An 18103-nucleotide genomic window follows, 5' to 3' on the forward strand; every position below is an offset into this window, starting at 1 on the left:
CGGGCCTCTGTGTTAGAAAAATAGTTCCAGAAGTGATAAGAAAGGGAGGTGATGTGAGTAAAGAAAAGACTTGTGGTCAGAAAGGCCCAGGCGTGAGCCCTGGTCTGCGTGCGCCCGTCGTGTGGCCTGGGACAAGTGACTACACCCAAGTTAGTGCCCGGGGGGTGCTGACCAGAGAACGGCCCCTCACAAGGTGTGGAGCACGTCCTGAGAGGCTGCGACAGAGGGAGCTAGTCCGGGCTTGAACGGAGCACTGAGGGGGGCGGGACAAAGCGCGGGCTGGGATGGAGCCGCGCTGCGCGGTCAGATGCAGGGGGAAGGCCCGCAGCACTGCTCACGTCCCCTTCTCCCTCGCCCACCCTTCCCTGAGCAGCTGCAGCCGCCCTCAGGCCTGGAAGCCGGCAAGGCGCTGCCCCCACGGCCCCGCTACCCGATGACACGGAACAAAGGACAGACAGCATCTTGGCAGACAAAAGGTCTCACGGTACTGTGGAAGGAGTGCGAAGGGAAGAGAGGGAGGGAAGGGAGGAGAGGCCCAACCAGGATGGGAAGCCCGCCACCCGAGTGCTCTCCAGAGCCCGGCCGCGCAGGCCTCCAGAGCGGATGGATGCCGGGCCTGCCATCATGGGCAGCTAAGAATGCGCCATCCCGCTCCCAGGACCGGAACAGAGCCTGACACAGAGCAGGTACCGAACACTCCCGTCTCAGGAGGTGCTGCGAGAACTGTACCACACAGACCCCGGCCTTGTGGGGACCTGCACTCCAGCCCTGTCCCTCTGAACATGGCTGAGATGGGCTCAAAAAGGCAGGCCATGGCTCTCAGGAGAACGTTCCGTCTCCAGCTGGACAGGTGAGAGGGGACCGGGCTGGGGCCTCTTCACCTCTCCTGCCTCGCTCAGGACTGATGACAGACGATGGAAACAGCAATGGTGTGGGTGAAACATGACCCCTGAAGAGACTGAGGGGCGGTGACAGGTGCCCACCTGCTGGGACCCAGACTCCAGCCGCCCAACCCCACTCCCCCGCTGTGTCCCCGCCAGGACCCACTCACTACCTTAACGGCGCCTCCTGCGGGCAGGTGGCCCACGTTATCAAGGGATCCCACCTTCGCCTGGGCCTTCTCCTTGAAGTTCAGCTTCTGACTTTCGATCTTGACATCTCCTCCACCTGGAACCAAACATAAATGGGTCACTATGGGTGACAGAGAAATACCCCTACAGGCAAAGCCAGGAGGCTGGCCAAGGACTGGGATGTGCCCAGTATAGAAATGGGGAAAACGTGACCTGCTCTGAGGACAAAGGAAGAGGCACAGTGAACACATGCTTTCAGCCTCATAAACACCCTGTTGGTCAGGGTCAGGATCCTGGAATCCTGGTTTTCCAGCTGCCAGCACTGATACTGGAGGAGAGGAGTGACTTGCCCAAAGTCACCAGCGAGCCAGTGACTCACAGGATGGAGTATGGTCTAGGTGAGCAGTTTAACTGAATCTCACTGCCATGAAAAGAAGGGAAGGCAAGAGGCGGGAGCAGAGGGGAGGCAGTCGGTACACAGGCAACGCTCACAGCTCAGCCAGAGTGAGGCCACGGGATCAAGGGCCAGAGCACTGTCACTGGCCACCCGGCCCCTCAGCTTGGCTTTCCCTTGAGCCCTTCTTCATTCTCCCATCTCCTCTTGGCTCATATCACTAACCTCAACACGTAGCTTCCTGCCAAATCCTCCAGGTATCCTACCCACTGGATTTCTGGCCCCTTGCAAAAACTGGACCTCAAGTCACTCAGTGTCACTAGGGAAGGAGGTTATCTCACAAGAGTGGATTTTCCAGATAGAAGAAAAAATGAAGGTTAGTTAAGGGCCAAAGTGTTTTGATCCTTTTAAACAGAACACCTTCTAAAATGGATGACACTTTTTGCTGAGAGGGAAGGGAGTTTTCTTTGCCTTCACCTTAACTGGCCCGTGGCGACTGATCTCTGAGACACCAGACCTGTCAGCCAGTGTGCCTGCCGCTACAGATACGGCCCTGCCCCAAATCTGCTGCCGACCCAGGGTCCAGGACACACGAGGCTCTTAGGGTACAGCCGAGGCAAGAACGCAGGCCCTGCTCAGACAACATTGCCAGCAGCTCGGAGGCCTCCGCGGGGGCGCCAGGCCACCTGTGCTGCTGGCAGGAGAGTCTGCATTGCTGTAATGGCAAGATCCACATGGGCAGGCCGAGGTGGCATTATTGAGTGGCTCCCTATCTCCTGCTGGAGCTGCTGGTGGATGCTTCACTGCTCGGGAATACCCTTTGCTCCTGAGTCTGACAGGCAAGGCCTGGCCACCACTCTCCAGAGCTCCTTCAGCACCAGCTCCTGAACGCTTGCCTGGGAGGCCGAGAAGGGTTCTTAGCCCATAGCGCACCTTTCCCCTAGGCCTAGGTCAACAGTGCCGTGCACACGGCAGGTCCTCAAGACGCTGCTGGTGCAAATGGCAGCCCTTACACACTGTTCCTCCTCCAACTAAAAGGTTAGTGCCCAGAATCCCCCTCCCCTGACAGGGACTGAGGACTACGTTGTTTCTACTGCTGTGCCCTGGGAGTGTGGCTCCAGGAATCTTCATGGAAGGACAGAGACATAGGGGTGAAACCTGGGACAAGGGAGGCACCACTCACCAGGCTTGTGCTTAATGTTAGCCTTGGACCCACACTTGGAGGAGACCTTAGAGATGTCCACCTTCTTGTTCTGAATCTGAACCTGAGGAGAAAAACACACACAAAAATGACTGCCTCAGAGAGAGAGTGTATATTGCCAGGTCCAAACCCATGCTCTCTTTATAGTCTCCAAACCCGAGCTCAGAGGCCGCCTTCTCCAAAGCCTTCCCTGGCTCTAACCTCACTCCATCTCTTCTTCATACCATCTCTTGAAGGGACCTCAGCATCAGCTCTACGCTAATCGCTTCATGTGCTCAATCATCATCTATAGCGCACCTAGTACCATCAAAACAGCAGCCTCTACTCTGGCTCATCTTTCCAACAAGGCTGCAATTCTCCCTAAACAGGAGCATGGGGAAATGCACTTTTCCCAGCCACAGATCTGGCAGCTGCTAAAACCACCACGTGGCCTCGGCAAAGGTGACAGGCTCATCTTGCGCCATCCCTGAGTTGACCTGTGAGGAGTCAACAGAGGTCACTCGCCACGGCTGGGCTCTTGCCAGGCTGTGGAGCCCACACATCTGTTGACGGTGTGCCGCAGCTGAACCTAGTCCCCCAAAAAAGAATAGTTGATGAGGGGAAGTTTCGCTGTATAGATGTATTCCAGCCAATAAATGAAGAAGGGACAGGAGAATTAGAGTCTCACCACAGTGCACCTTCACTGAACTCATGGTTTTGGGCATCAACAGCCGCCAGCATCACGAGGAGCGAGACGACGAGAAGGGTGAGACATTATGTTTCCTGACAGAAACACCACCACTGCCTATGAACGTCTTGCAAAAATGTGGGGAAAAAAATCGAGTCTGAATCAATCTAAAGAAAACTGTGGGACTAATGAATATGTTAAGTGAAACCATGGGGACATCCTCAGCAGAATCCAAATTCTAGGACAAACCACTCAGTTTACTCTTGAAAAATATTACCGTGAAAAAAGAAAAAATGAACAGGGAACTTGTAGAGTAAGAGAAACCTAAGATTATAAGATGCGAATCAACCAATCACAACTTACGGACCTTACTTGTTTCCTGATTAAGCAAACCTGTTTAACATGCTATGGGATTTTATATTATATACATATGTATATTAAAGGTCTTATCTTTTAAAGTTACATACTGGAATATTTGCAGATAAAAGATATAACTAGAACTGGCTTCAAAATAACTGGGGTGGGCATTTATAGATAAGACTGGCCACAAAGATAATAAATGAAGCTGGGTAAAAAAGTACATCCAGTTCACGTTACCATTTCTTCTACTTTTCTATATGTTTGAAAATTTCTATAATTAAAAGTTTTAGGGACTTCCCTGGTGGCGCAGTGGTTAAGAATCCGCCTGTCAATGCAGGGGACACGGGTTCAAGCCCTGGGCCGGAAGATCCCACATGCCGCGGAGCAAGTAAGCCCGTGCACCACAACTACTGAGCCTGTGCTCTAGAGCCCGCGAGCCACAACTACTGAAGCCCGCGTGCCACAACTACTGAAGCCTGCGTGGCCTAGAGCCCACGCACCACAACGCAGAGTAGCCCCCGCTCGCCGCAACTAGAGAAAGCCCGCACACAGCAACGAAGACCCAACGCAGCCAAAAATAAATAAATAAATAAATAAATTTATATATCTATAAAAAAGTTTTAAAAAGCTTAATTGCATCTCACTGAGTTAACAAAGCCTCTGAGACAAGGCTCTGCCTTCCCAGGCTGGTACATAGAGGAGCCACAATCTGCTTCCAAAAGATCCCCCCACCCGCTCCCCTAGCCACTGGCCTCCACTGACGGCTTCGGCTTCAGGGAGCCACGTGCTGCTGCTCTGGCCTAGGACGTGTGTTTCTCGTGCTGGCCCCAAAGTCACCCGCAGTGACGCCCGGCAGCCAGCACCAGCCTGTTCACCACCAACCTGGCATTCCCGCACCTCGCTCCAGCCGTGTGCTCACGTGATCTGCCCCTGGCCTGCAGGCCACTGCAGGTGTCAATACTGCTACTGAAGTGACACTGCCAACAGGTCTCAGAACCCATTAGCATACACACCCCTCCTTGCAAGGCTGAAATGGAACTAAAACTGCTGCAACATTTAAACTGGGATCAGCCACAGAAGTAGCTGCTATGTTCTCCCCCGACGGCCTCTCAGTTCTCAACAAGAGGCATGTTTATGTGTACGTGGGGACATGTGGGGAGTACTGACCAGGATCCTGTTCCAAGCCACTAATCCCTGTGGTAACCCCAGAATTTCTCTCTGGGGGGAAGGGCGGCCCTGTGGGGGAATGGGGTTAGACGCGTACGGCTGGCAGCCACCCTTCTCATATGCAGGTATATTTATGGTGGCTTTATGGAGGGGCTGATGGAAGGCACGACAGCGCCTTAGTCCAGGCTGTTTACCCTCATCTTTCCACCTGGAAACACTGTCACAGGCATTTTCCTAATGCTCTGCTGTTTAAGGAAACCTCCTAAAATGAAAACTATTTTAAAAAGTACATTCCCTCACCAAAAAAATCTTGTTTGAAGTCATGTGTAGGCAGTGTGGGAAGACCATACTAGGTGACAGATAAACGAGGACTTATTTTCAGACCTCTGACATACACCACACAACATATATAAATGCATTTCTGTGTCACACACACATACACACACACACGCACGCAACCCAATTCCCTCAGAATCCCTGTTCACCTTCTGTTTGCATCTAGGCCAAAGCCTGAGAGGAAAAGCTAGGGCCGGTGCCTACCTGCGCCCTTCACGGGTTGGATCTTTCTCACCTTAACCGGACACTGCCTTTAAAAGCTTCACCCACCTCTGCCTTCCCACACCGGGATGGCTGATCTCTGGCCAACTTCCAAGTTGGCCAAGAACCGGCCACCCAAGTGCCAAGGATGCAGTTTCTGCCCATGCCAGGAAGAGCCAGTGGTGGGGAGATGACCAGGAAGGACGTGCAGTAGGGGAGTTGTGCGGGGGGAAGAAAGAGGTGTTCTATGTTTGCACCCTCATAGCAGAACTGCAGGGTCGGGCCCTCTGTAAGCCATGGGCAGGATGACATGACCACCGAGGGGGCAGGGGGACAGAGCCTAAAAATGAAGAAGGTAAGCAGAGCGGGACTTAATCCAGGTCAGGAAAGAGAGGAGAAGGAACTGAATGAACCCAAGGGAGACCAGGACAGGGCAGCTCTCTCCCTCTTGGGGTGGGAGAGAAGCGAGGGGAGAGGCGGTGAGGGCAGGGCTCTGTCACAGGGACGTGGAAAATGCAAGTGTGTTCTCCACATGCCAGATGACAATGGTGAGCTACCCGGTCTCTCCCTAGACCAGGACCTCCCTATGAGCTCCAGTCACCTGTGTCCCCAACACAGATCTAAAGGGTGGCACAGAGTAGCAGCATGATAAACAGGATGTCTGGATGGGAGAGGGAAAGAGCCAAAAAGAAAAGGAAATAGGAGGAGGAAGGGGTTGGAAAAGGGAAAGAGTGGGGGAAGGAGAGCAGGGAGGGCAGAGGAGAAAGAGCAGAGTCACAGAGATGAAGCGAGGGCACAGGAGGGGGGGCGCACGTGGAACACAAACGCCCTGCTCTACAACAGCAAGGGCTCGAGGATGGGCTCTGGAGAAGTCCGGACATCTGTCTCCAGGTCAGGACCACTGCATCCCCAAGAGCGGACTCGAGACAGACTGTGCCCCTCAGACCAGGTCTCTGAACCCCTAAGGCCTCCCACCCACAGGGGCAAAAGGTGCCAAGTGGGTGTCACCCAGCTGTCGTTTAGGGCTCACCAGAAACACTCAGTCTGAACACATTTGAGCATCGGGGTCCCCCCGACTCCGCTCGCCCACCAGCGCAGGGCGGCCCTCTCTCCAGGGGGCCTCAGACGCCAGCGGCCCCGAGCGCATACTTACATTACCACCTCCAGGGACATGCTTAATATTGTCCTTGGAACCACACTTGGACTGAATATGGCTGTAGCTCACTTTTTTGGAGACTATCTGGACCTGGAGTGTTAGAGAACAGAAAAAACAACACAAAGGGAGAGGGCTGGTTAGAACCGACACGGGGCAGGCAGTGAGTCCACACGTGACCACGATGAGCGGCAGGGAGTGCTGTTAAAACCCCACCTTCAGCAGAACGGCTGTGGAAAAGCACAGGCCAAGGAACTGGAAGGAGCAGGAAAGGGAGTGAAAACACGAACAAACAACACAAGGACAGAAGATGTCGCCAGAGCGCTACATGGTCATCCTCACTGCTCCTGGGGGCCGGCTGCAGTTCACAGGGTGCAGACAGCAGTGGCCCCAATGCCCACTCGGCCACGGCCCACCCCCGCCTGCTCTCTCCCCGACGCTCCTCTCTGCAAGGGTCCTGCTCATCCGGACACATCCTCACCCAAGGACGGCACTTCCCTTAAATCTGGGGCCTGGAATCGCTGCAGCCAGACCTGCTCTAGGAAGCAAAGGCTGCGTGGAGAAGCCCGGCGCCGCTGGCTCACGGCCCAGATCTGACGCTGATGGGAAGGAAGGGACCAGAGGCCGCTGGACCTGCTATGCAGAACCCTGGGTACCAGGGGCACAGGCCGAAGCCACACTTCCACGCAGAGCCCACTTGTCTCAGGACTCAAGAAAGCACAGTGCAATTGAGGTTTAAGTCTAGTCTTCTTTTTGATTCCAGGGTAACACCCCTTCCACCATCCTCCAGATGTCCAATCCTGTGTCCTGTTTCATGTGTAAAGAGACTAGGCTCTGGGCAGGGCTGCAGTGAGGCGCAATCTGGGGGGGCACCTGCACGGTGTGTTGTATATAAACGGCTCCCCCTGGAACGGAGCAACACAAAGGCTCAGGATCCAAGATCTGGGACAAAGAATTCTTTTTGAGCCTTCTCAAGAAGGAATAGTTGCCAGCGTCCTTCCTTCCTTTTCTTAGAGCACCTCACAAATGATGTAGCCCCCAAACTGAAGAGTTCTCCCCAGAGTAGAGAAATCTACCCTGAGAAACTCCAACTGTTTCTTGCCTTCTTTACAACATCAATGATGAGTAACTGGTGAGCAAACCACTTTCCTAATGAACCAGAGACCTACAGGACCTCTAGAAGCTCCCAGGAACCATGGCACAGCCTTCCCCACCTGCCAACCATACAAAGTCCTTGCCCTGGCCACCTACCTGCCACAGATAAGGGCAGAAGGTTCCCAGGGCAAGAGGAGGGCCCTGGCTCCAGGGTGTGGAGACAAGGGGAAAGAACCTAGCATTTCCCCGCTGCATCCAGGTGACAGTGCAATCCCTATGCTGAGTAGGTTTTCTCTGGGAATCAGCATCCTAACTTTCAGTACAGAGGTCCTTGGAGAACCAGGACAAATGAAGCTATCTCCACACCCAGAGGTGTTGAGAGGGGCCTTCAGCTGAACTTGAAGCACAGGGGCTCCAGGGTTCCTATTGCTGGAAGGTTACCAGTGCCATGTCTTACTGAGGAAGAAGCTGGGTACTCTGTGTGTGTTTGTGTACATAATGGGTGTGTTTCAGATCAAGGTCAGAGTGAAGGAAGTGACAAAGTGTTTGGATCCATTTTATCCAGCTAAATAAATATTCCCTAAAGGGCTAGTGGGCTCCTACCTCTGTTAACTTTCAGGTTAATAGAGAATATTTTCTGATGCCTGAGTCATCAAACACAGAGGAAGGAACACGGGGAGAAGTAGAAACTAGTTAAGGACAGGAAAAAAGTGCAGTAGAAGGGAAAGTGACTGAGGCTGGAAGAAACAGTTGACCATCTTTTACCTTCAAGAGGTAAAAGTCTAAATAAAACTCACTTTCCCAGCAGGCGGTTTCTGTGCACTGCCAATTGGGCCGGCTGCTTTAGTGACTGCGTTAGGTTCAGGCTTTCGAGCTGGAGCAGCTGCCTCTGTTTTTTTCTCTACTTTGGCCTGGATGGAGATAAAGGGAGGGCAAATTTCAAACCAAGAGGACAAGAGCCCAGATACTAAGAAGGGAAGAAGGCTGAAGGGGACTCGCATCCAGGCCAGGCCACCATGCAGAAGCAGGTCACCCTTGCTCCTAGAAAAAAACCACCGATTTGCCAGGGCAGACCAAGCTGGAGGGAGAGGGGCTACAGACCAGACTTGAGACACGAGGAAGAGATCAAGACACCATTCGTGGAGAAGAGGCAAGAAGGAGGCTAAATGAGCGATTATCTTCTGAGTGTGTACTGGGGTTTTCAAATCACAATGTCCCACCCCCATGCCCCATGTTCTGATATGCCCCAAGCAAGCTGCCATGGTCACAGGGAGCCACTACTGATGATGGGAAGTGTCACACCCTCAGGTACGTTGGAACAGAAAATACTTTCATCACCAGACTGAGTTACTCAACTCTCCACCAAGACCTCCTGCAACTTTTGCACCATGAAAACATAAGAAGAGCATGGGCGGGGGTGGGGACGGGCAGGCCATCAGCACCACAGCCCCAGATGCCTGGCTGGGTATGTTAGAGCCATAATCTCTTGTCAAAAGCAACTCTTGGGCCCTTATCCCAGTTTTCCATCAGCACCAGGATTCTGCTTCATTTTGGACCCTCTTCAATTTTTTAGCAGCTCTGGATTGAAGCAACTTAAGTATCCTATCCTGAGTGGCGGGTGGGCGGGGGGGAGGCGCACGTCGGTGGTGGTGGTTTAAGTGCTAGAGAATGAGGCAGGAGGTGAGAAGGTTGCTGCTCCTGGGACTTTGAACTTGGACTTTTGCCACCACCTTTTCACACATAAAATCCCCGTGGTTGCTAATAGTTAACAAATAATTCTGGGGTGGATGCACCCAGAAAGTCCTTAAAGTGAAGCGCTGTGGCCAGCCATGCTTCTCCATCTCAACACTCTATCATGGTCCTTTGTTTAGGAAAGCCAGGGGCTCGCAGCAAGTCACCCTGGCCACAAGAGGACACTAGTCCTCGTTCAGACAGACTCTCCACCCAAGACACAGCTTTGGGAACAAAGAGGCGGTCCATCTCCTGCCTATCCTGCTGTTCACAGTGCAGGGGTAAGAAACAGAACCAACCAGGTTCCCACCCCGTGTCTCTCCACCTGTTCAAGGCTCAGAGGCCTCCTCTGTTTGATTTGTAAAGCAGAACCCTTTTGCCTCCAAAAATGTAAGCCTAAACCCCAAAATGCAGAACAGGAGAGGAAAAGAGAAAGCTCAGAGCCACCTGCTTGCTGCTGCTGGGAGGCGGAGCCCAGGATGAAATTCCCTGACGCTGAATCCAACGTCCTGACTGCTCCCTGCATGGTGGGCCCCTTGGGCCGATGCAAGGACATGCCTGGGAACGGTGCTTAGATGTGGCAGGGGAAGAAGCAGGGGCCAGCATGCCGAGGACCCCAAGCTCCCTGGACTCACCCGGCCTCCTCCAGGCTGATGCTTGATGTTTTCCGTGGAGCCAACCTTGGAACGGACATTCTTCAGATCAGGGGCAGAAGCATTGGTAGCCACGCGGCCCAGCCTTGGGGCAGAGGAGCTGGGCTTGGCTGACGTGGGCTTCTTGTCCACGGAAGGAGTCCCAGAGGGCCGGGGAGGCGTGGCTGTGGGCTTCACGCGGCTGGGAGTCACCCCTGCTGGGGGTGCCGCCCCAGGGACGGCGGCGCTTTTCTTCACGGAACTGGTGGAGGTGCTCTTTGGGCGACTCACGTCAGCTGCAAAGGTGGGAGTGAGAGATAACAGGTGTGCAGGGGAGAAAGCAAAGGGAGCCTTAAAGCCATGGAAGAGGTGGGGGTTTAAATCTGGGATCCACGAAGCGGGGGATGGGGTCTTACCTAGTGCAGACTTCGTAGCCATCTTCTTGATGTCTGCAGGTTTCCCCTCAGTCTTGACCGCTGCACAAACGTATACTTTTTAACATCACGTTTAACAAAATAACCTACTGAATGGCTCATCCAAAACTGAGATTCATGCATTCATTCAACAATTACTAACCTGTTTGAGCCAGGGGCTGTGCTAGTATCTGAGAACAAACTAGTAAATCAGACAGCCAAGTAAAGACCACGCCCTGATGGAGCGTCCAAGGCCAAGCACTGTGTCTTACTCTTTCCTACAGTCTTGACAATGCCTTCCTTCTACGTGGCCTTTCTTTGAATGGCCTATTTCTTATCATGAAAGTCCATGAACACAACGTGCTGGGTGCTGTGGAGTTACTAAGAAAGGAATAGTAAATTCTACCTTGGAATTCATGAGAATCCCCTTCACTCAGGATTTTTCTGGATGCACATATCTACTAACCTCACATGGGGATCAAGGCTACCACTTTTCAATGGACCTCATTAAGGGCTGGTGCACAAGCAGGTCTGCACAGCTGTCTGTGATGCCGGCTGGCACTATGGCTGGGGCAAAAAGCCAAGGCCCCACCCTCCTCCCCACTGGTTCCCATGGGAGGGAAGCGTAGTACTCACCAGTGGGCCTCTTGGGCAGGGGTGTAGAGGGGCTCCTACTGCTTGGCCCAGCTGAGGCAAGAGTGGCAGCTGCTGTGGCTTTTGGAACAGTCTGGGTGCTCTTGGAGCCAGGCCTACCGGCCAGGGCAGAGCCCAGCTTGGATGGCGAGGCTGGCTTGGATGGTGAGGCCCGCTTCTCAGGAATCTTTGCCTCTGCAACAGGCTGCTAATAGGAAAGTGGGAATAAGAGCTGCAGGTCAGCAATAGGCCGAGGAATTCATGCCAAAGGATGGTTCCATATACACTTATGCCAGAAAGCAGGGGTACTGTGGGTTTGGCAGCCACTGATAGGAAATATATGTGGCTATACGATCAAAGTCCTCCACACAACATGGGAAATGGCCATGTAGGGTGCCGTGTGATCGGGGATCAGGAAACAGGGAGTCAAACCACCTCAATCCAACCTGAACCAGTGAGAATGAACAGCCCTGAAAATATACCACACCACAAACTACGTCTGCCTCAGGATCCACTGCATTAAATACTTATGTATTTAAGGTATTAATATTTGACCAGAGATCAAACAAATACATAAACAAAACAAAAAATTTAAAATGTTCAAATTCAGCCATTCTTTTTTTTTTTGAGGAGAGAGTGCTTTAATTATTATTATTATTATTATTATTTTTTATTTATGGCTGTGTTGGGTCTTCGTTTCTGTGCGAGGGCTTTCTCCAGTTGCGGAGAGCGGGGGCCACTCTTCATCGCGGTGCGCGGGCCTCTCACTGCCGCGGCCTCTCTTGTTGCGGAGCACAGGCTCCAGACGCGCAGGCTCAGTGGTTGTGGCTCACGGGCCCAGTTTCTCCGCGGCATGTGGGATCTTCCCAGACCAGGGCTCGAACCCGTGTCCCCTGCATTGGCAGGCGGATTCTCAACCACTGCACCACCAGGGAAGCCCAAATTCAGCCATTCTTTTGGCTAAGATGCACCCAGTGAATTCTGAACAGGATGGAGCTGCAGCTGGAAACTGCATTGGCCAAATCAGTCAGGTCTAAGCTCCAGCCCCAGGCAGGCCCCCAACTCACAGTGTGATCTTGGGCAAATCACTGAGCCTCTCTGGGCTTTATTTCCTCATCTGGACAAAGGAGGCTGGAACAAAGGATCGCTACGGACCAGCTTTGATAATAAGTGACGTTAGGGACGGGAGGATGAGGATTCTGTAAGAGCACAGGGACAACGAGAAGGGGCAGTGGAGGGTGCAGGCCTGACCAACAGAGGGAATGAGCAGGCTGATGCCACAGCTCTGACTGAAAGCAAAAGGGAAAAGCCTCTCAAGTGCAGACACAGGCCATCTGGGTCACTCTAGCTCCTCTTCCATGGAGGCTGGGCATGCAGTCACCATCAAGGAAGGGAAGGAATCAATACAGCCTGGTTTCTACAGGAATAGGCAATGAACAGACTGTTTTGATAAGCAAATATACCATGTTACTCAAGAGAGTAAGCCAAACCACAGACAAAGGGGATCCAGCTCTTGTACTCCAAGAGAAATGGCCACACAGAGGGTAGTATGTTGGTGGAGACAAGCAGGATATTGCTTAAATGGAAAATCAGCTAATGATGATCTCAGAAATTAAGGGGTGGCAGCCATTTCAATAAAATCTAACCCTGCAAATGCAGGGTAATGACCATTCCTACAAATGAAGGGCCCCAAGCATGGTGTAAAGAACCCTAAGGTTGGAATCAGGGGAAGGTCCAGCTACCAGCTCTGTCTCGAGCATGACATGGGCATCTGTGCAGAGGGACTCCTGCTCTGTTTGCTCTAAAATGTAAAGACTAAACCAGATGCTCTCTGGGGTCTCCCTCAAATTTTCAATACTGTGAGTCAGAATAATTGGGTGGGGTCTTATATTTTGCTAGTAAGAGTAATAATAATAAAATAAGTTAGAAAAAAGTTGCTTGAGATAGAAATCTCTAAAGGATGTGATGTTCTTTAGACGTCAGGCTTTTGGCCTCAGCAGGCTGCAGAACCAGCCTGCTCTCAGAGTTGGAGTCACTCTCCTGTTTTCTCAATTATATTTTCTCCTCTGCCAGAATCACGGATCTTGTTTTTTCTGAATAGTTTTTTCCCCTTTGTTTGCTCCTATAAATCTTTCTACCAAATAAGGAAAAAAACAAATTTCATTAGGCTTTAGTTTTTATCCATCTCTCAAAATGTTTCCATCTGTTTCTTATCTAAAAGATAAACAACGGTAATCATTATGAGGCACATCACCTCTTCAGGTCAGCAGTATCTCAAAATGCTGTCTAAAAGCTGCATGGCAAAAAGACAGGAAACAAGAGTGTTGATAGAGGCCCTGCGCACCAGCGTTGGAGTTAGACCCAAGTTCAAATACGGGCTCTGCCGCTTATTAGCACTGGACTACAGAAAGGTTATTTAACTGAGCTCTGAAATGAGGATACTAAGATCCACATTATGGGTTGTTGAGAGAGAGAATTAAAAGAGTTAATGTCTATAAAGAAACCACTACAGTATGCTTCATTTTTGTTATTATTACAGAGTGAACTTCACTAGACAGCACCCCCTCCTTCCCATGGCCTCCTCTGTCTCCCCCAGGATTTGCTGCTAAGAAAGTGTCAGGGAGGAGCTGCTGCCACGGCTCCAGCCACCTTCCCTCCGCCCTCTTATTCAAATAAATTGTTTTCTAAACATCAAGAAAAGCAGTGTCAACTGGGTAAACAAGGATCAGAAAGCTTCATGAGATTTTATAATTCCTAGTCTATACTAGGATTTCTCAGTTTCTTGGCCAGGGTTTCAACCTAGCCTACAATTCCTAGGTTCCACCAGTTTTCTTTACAAGATTAAATGAAAACACTGACATTTTAACATGGTAAACTATTCCTCATCATGATTTTAAAGAGTAATATCAGGCTGACCTAAAGGCCCTCCTCAAAGAAAACAAGATGTTAGAAAAGGCAGTCACAGATTCTACCCACCCTCTCCTCCAAGAACAATCCTGTGAAGCTACTGCTGTTCCAAACTGACCAGTTTCTAAGCAATAATGTGTGGGTGACCCGGAAAACTGAAAAACTGCAGAAGGAGCCCGGTGAGAGGTAGCCTAATGCCAAAAGCAAAGTAAGTTACCACCTGATGCTGGAATCTGCTGGAAGATAAGCTGGAAGAGCTAATCACTAATCAACTAATGGAGGAAATTCACTTCTGCAGAATGATTAAGAAGAAAGACAAAGAATTGAATTTGACTGGGAATTTGACGGCGGAATTACACCAAAAATGAGTATATGATTGGCATGTGGAGTGGGGAAAGTGGTTAACCAGTATGTAAATAGACGAAGAGTGAGGAGGAGCTGGGAGAAAGGAGGAGCCAGAGCAGAGGCAAGAGTGCCTCCAGCCAGGGCAGAAAAGGCACAAAGGAAAACAGGCCATCGAATTTCATGGCTGCATCAAGAGCTCCCAAAATGATCTGAGTTACCCTTCCCCCTTTGCCCTTTCCTTTCCCCTAGTCCACCAGCCTGCTTCCATATCTGGAAGCAACAGAGCCTGACTACCTGACGCCCGGAGGGGAGAACTTTTCCCTGGCACGGTGCTCAGGTGACTACTTACCTTGGGCTTCCCGTCTTTTGAAGGTAAGGTGGAAGGCCTGGCAGTGGCAGCAGCTGGGCGTTTGGGTGGGGCAGCCGGTGCTGAGCCTGAAGCAAGGCTCATGGGTTTTTTATTCGACCCACCAAAGGTGGTGGGAGCTGGCTGCTTAGGGAGAGAAGTGGGCTGTGTTTTGGCTTTCGATGTTGAAGTCTTTGCAGGTTGAGTGGTGGCCAAAGGCTTTAAGTTGATTTGTTGTTTTTTTTTAAAGGCCAACATCAAACACACAGACAGAATAAAAACAAATTTAAAAAAAAGTATAAATTGCACAATTCAAAGTAAAATTATAAGCAATGAGGATAGATGCAACTGAAAATTTGCACTCCTTTCTTCTGAGCTCAGTAAATAGTGGAAAGACACCAGGATGCAGATAAAGAAAACTGGGAATTGTTTCTTAATGACAGTGTCACAAATTCCAGCAGTTTGGCACCTGAAGATTTAAATTAAGTAATAACTTTAAACAATTAACTAACTTTTGAAGCCTGCAATAATTCTGTGAAGAAAGTCACCAGCAGGTGATTAGGCTATTTATTATCTGCACCTCTATGAGGCAATATCAACGTCCTGTTTTAAGCCCACACTAAAATGTGGCATTTGTACTTTGCAATAAGTACCAATAAATGTCTGGAGCTATGATCCACCTTAAAAATCTGTGCTCCTTTTTCATTAACAGAGACTTCAGAATGGATTTCTGAATAATTCTGTAATTCCCTTTATTATTGTTGTTAAGGGAAACAGAAACAACATCTACAGAACAGATATTCAAGATAATACGGTCAAAAGCAAAGATTTAAAGGACTGAGTTAGGCCACCACGGTAAAATGGGAATATAAAATATTTTCTAAGCATGTCCAAACTTGAGGAAGGACTCATAATAGCTCAGAAAAAAGAAATTTCATTTGCATGATTCAAGCAATAATAAGCAGAAGATAGTTTTAAAAAATTACAGCAGAAGACAACCCACCATTCTGGCACCTACCTTTGTTTTCTTCTCTGGGCTTGGTGGGAGCTCCTTGTTTGGAGGGGCGGTGATGTCATTTCCGGTCACACTCCCAGTAAGCCGTCCTTCTTCTAGTTTGGCTATTCCTAAAGGGGGAAAAGTTATGCTAAACAAATGTTTTTCACACCCATTGAGAAAATGCAAGTCTTTGCAGAGACACACCACTAACTAGCACTCCACTCTGAGAAAATCCAGAGCTATGCTGCTGAAAGTAGACAAGACTCCCAAGTCCCCCTCACTGTGACAAAGGACAGTTTTAGACTCCAGAGATTCAAGCAGCCTGTCCCTGTGGAGAAGCAACTTAACTAGGATTTGCACAAATGATCAGTGGAAGGAAATGGCCCTTGAAGTTTGGTTTCCCTTCCCTGGAGACCGGCAAAGGGGTTCTGTCACCCAACCACTAACTCCCAGAGCACATAGGGGACAAAAACCACTTCTACTAGAGTTTATCTCTTGGAATAAAGGTTGCTGAGAGATGGGATAAGAGCCAGAAGATCATCCAATGTCCTCCCCTTCCTTCCTTTCCCTGTAAAGCACCACTTTATGGAGGATGTGAGATGAACTTGATCTGGTTCTAGCAGTGACCCAGATTTCCAACAAGGCCGAGGAGACCCATGAAATCAGATCCAGGGCCAGAAATAAAGTCTACAGCCTAAGGCTACGCCCAGCAGCACCACCGGGAGGTGACTCCAGATTTCAGTAGGGCTGTACCAGAAAGCACTAAAATACCATGAAATTTATAACCTGGGTGTGGGGAACAACTTTCTAACTGGCACAAAATCTAGAAGCCACAAAAGATAAGTTGGACTACAGAAAAATAAAAAGTTTCCACGTGCCCCAAAAAACAATACGAAAAGTCAAAAGGCAAATGATAAACAGGAAAAAAGTACTGAACCTCACATCAAAGACACAGAGCTTATTACATAAACTACTCCTACAAATCAACCAACTCCTATAAAGGCCGAAAAGAAAATGAACAGGAAAAATGGCCGAAAGAATATGAACACAGTTTACAGAAAAAGAAATATAAATCACTTTTGAAAATATGAAAAGATACTATTACTAACCTAACATATTGTCAAAAAGTCCTAAAATCTCAAAGTAGCTGCTGGGGATAATGTGAGGACAGACACTGCTGGGAAGTGTGTGAAATGGTACAAATCAGATGCAGGGCAGTCTAGCAGTATCTCCGAAAATTACAAGTGCAGATAAATTCTAATCCAGAATTACAATTTCTGGAAATTTATCTTAGAGATATATTCACATACCTGCAAAATAGCAAATGTGTATGGTCTTTTACCAGAACATTGTTTCTAAAAGCAAAGGACTGAACCCAGAAGTCTGTTAACTGAAAACTGGTTAAAGCATATGGCAGAAGTATCAATGTTATCTCTGAATTTGAAAAACTAAACCATGACTGATAGGGAACGATCTCTACTCTGTGAAAAGAAAAGCAAGGCACAGAACAGTAGGTATAACATGAAACCATTGTCTAGAAAAGACAATACACTCGTACATGCATTTTTTAAAAGTCTTTGGAAGAACGATGATGAAACAAAACAATGGTGACTTAATTTTGGGATGGGGTGGAGGACCAGGCACAAAACTAGGGAGAGTTAGGAGGCTTTATTTTAAAACTTCTTGTTTTGAAGTAAAGATTCAGAGGAAGTTACAAAGAAATGTACAGGGAGGTTCTGTGTACCATTTACCCAGTCTCCCCCAATGACACCCTGCATAACTAAAGTACACCAGGAAACTGATATTGGTACAATCCAGAGAGCTTATCAGACTTTTCCAGTTTTACATGCATTCATTTGTGTGTGTGTGTGCGCGCGCACGCGCATGCAGGTGTGCAGGTATGTAAGCAGTTCTATGCCATTTTATCACATGTGTAGCTTTATGTAACCACTACTAAGAATCAAAACACATTAATTGTTCCATCACCACAGAGCTCCCTCATGTTACCCTTTTTTTTTTTATAGCCACCCCACTCCCTCTGCCTTTCCAATCCCTTAATCTCTGGCAGCTATTAATCTGCTTGCCATCTCTAAAATATTATTTCAAGAATATTATATAAGTGGAATCACACAGTGTCCTACTTTTTGTAGCTGGCCTCTTTCACCCAGCAACACGCTTCTGAGGTGCATCCGTGTTGTACATGAGAAGTCCATGGTGTGGCTGTACCACAGGTCAACCGTTCACCTACTGTAGGACATTTTTGTTGTTTCTGGCTGTTTGCTATTATAAGTAAAGCTGCTACGAATATTTATTACAGGATTTTGAATAAAATAGTTTCATTGTTACTAAATGGAAATGCAATTAATTGTTTCTTACATGTTGATAGTGTATCCTGTGACACTGATAAACTCACTAATTAGTTCTAGGGGTTGTGAGGGTAGATTCCTTGGAATTT

At 49.3% G+C, this 18103-nt stretch overlaps 1 protein-coding gene across 5 annotated transcripts in view; it reads right to left on the minus strand.

Annotated features, from left to right (window-relative positions):
- Positions 1 to 18103, minus strand: part of MAP4 (microtubule associated protein 4) — a 113464-nt gene that overhangs the window by 3509 nt on the left and 91852 nt on the right. For 2 of the 5 annotated variants that reach the window (XM_061196680.1, XM_061196684.1), the window contains 9 exons: positions 15670 to 15776; positions 14655 to 14870; positions 11057 to 11258; positions 10424 to 10483; positions 10011 to 10303; positions 8442 to 8555; positions 6550 to 6642; positions 2648 to 2729; positions 1055 to 1167 (listed from right to left, as the gene is read on the minus strand). In XM_061196680.1, the coding sequence (XP_061052663.1) occupies positions 1055 to 1167; positions 2648 to 2729; positions 6550 to 6642; positions 8442 to 8555; positions 10011 to 10303; positions 10424 to 10483; positions 11057 to 11258; positions 14655 to 14870; positions 15670 to 15776 (1280 nt within the window). Of the gene's footprint in view, positions 1 to 1054; positions 1168 to 2647; positions 2730 to 6549; positions 6643 to 8441; positions 8556 to 10010; positions 10304 to 10423; positions 10484 to 11056; positions 11262 to 14654; positions 14871 to 15669; positions 15777 to 18103 lie in introns of all 5 variants that reach the window. The other 3 variants (XM_061196685.1, XM_061196683.1, XM_061196682.1) reach the window with 2 other exon arrangements.

This window comes from Eubalaena glacialis, chromosome 7, assembly GCF_028564815.1.
Source record: "Eubalaena glacialis isolate mEubGla1 chromosome 7, mEubGla1.1.hap2.+ XY, whole genome shotgun sequence".
Taxonomy (NCBI): Eukaryota; Metazoa; Chordata; class Mammalia; order Artiodactyla; family Balaenidae; genus Eubalaena; species Eubalaena glacialis.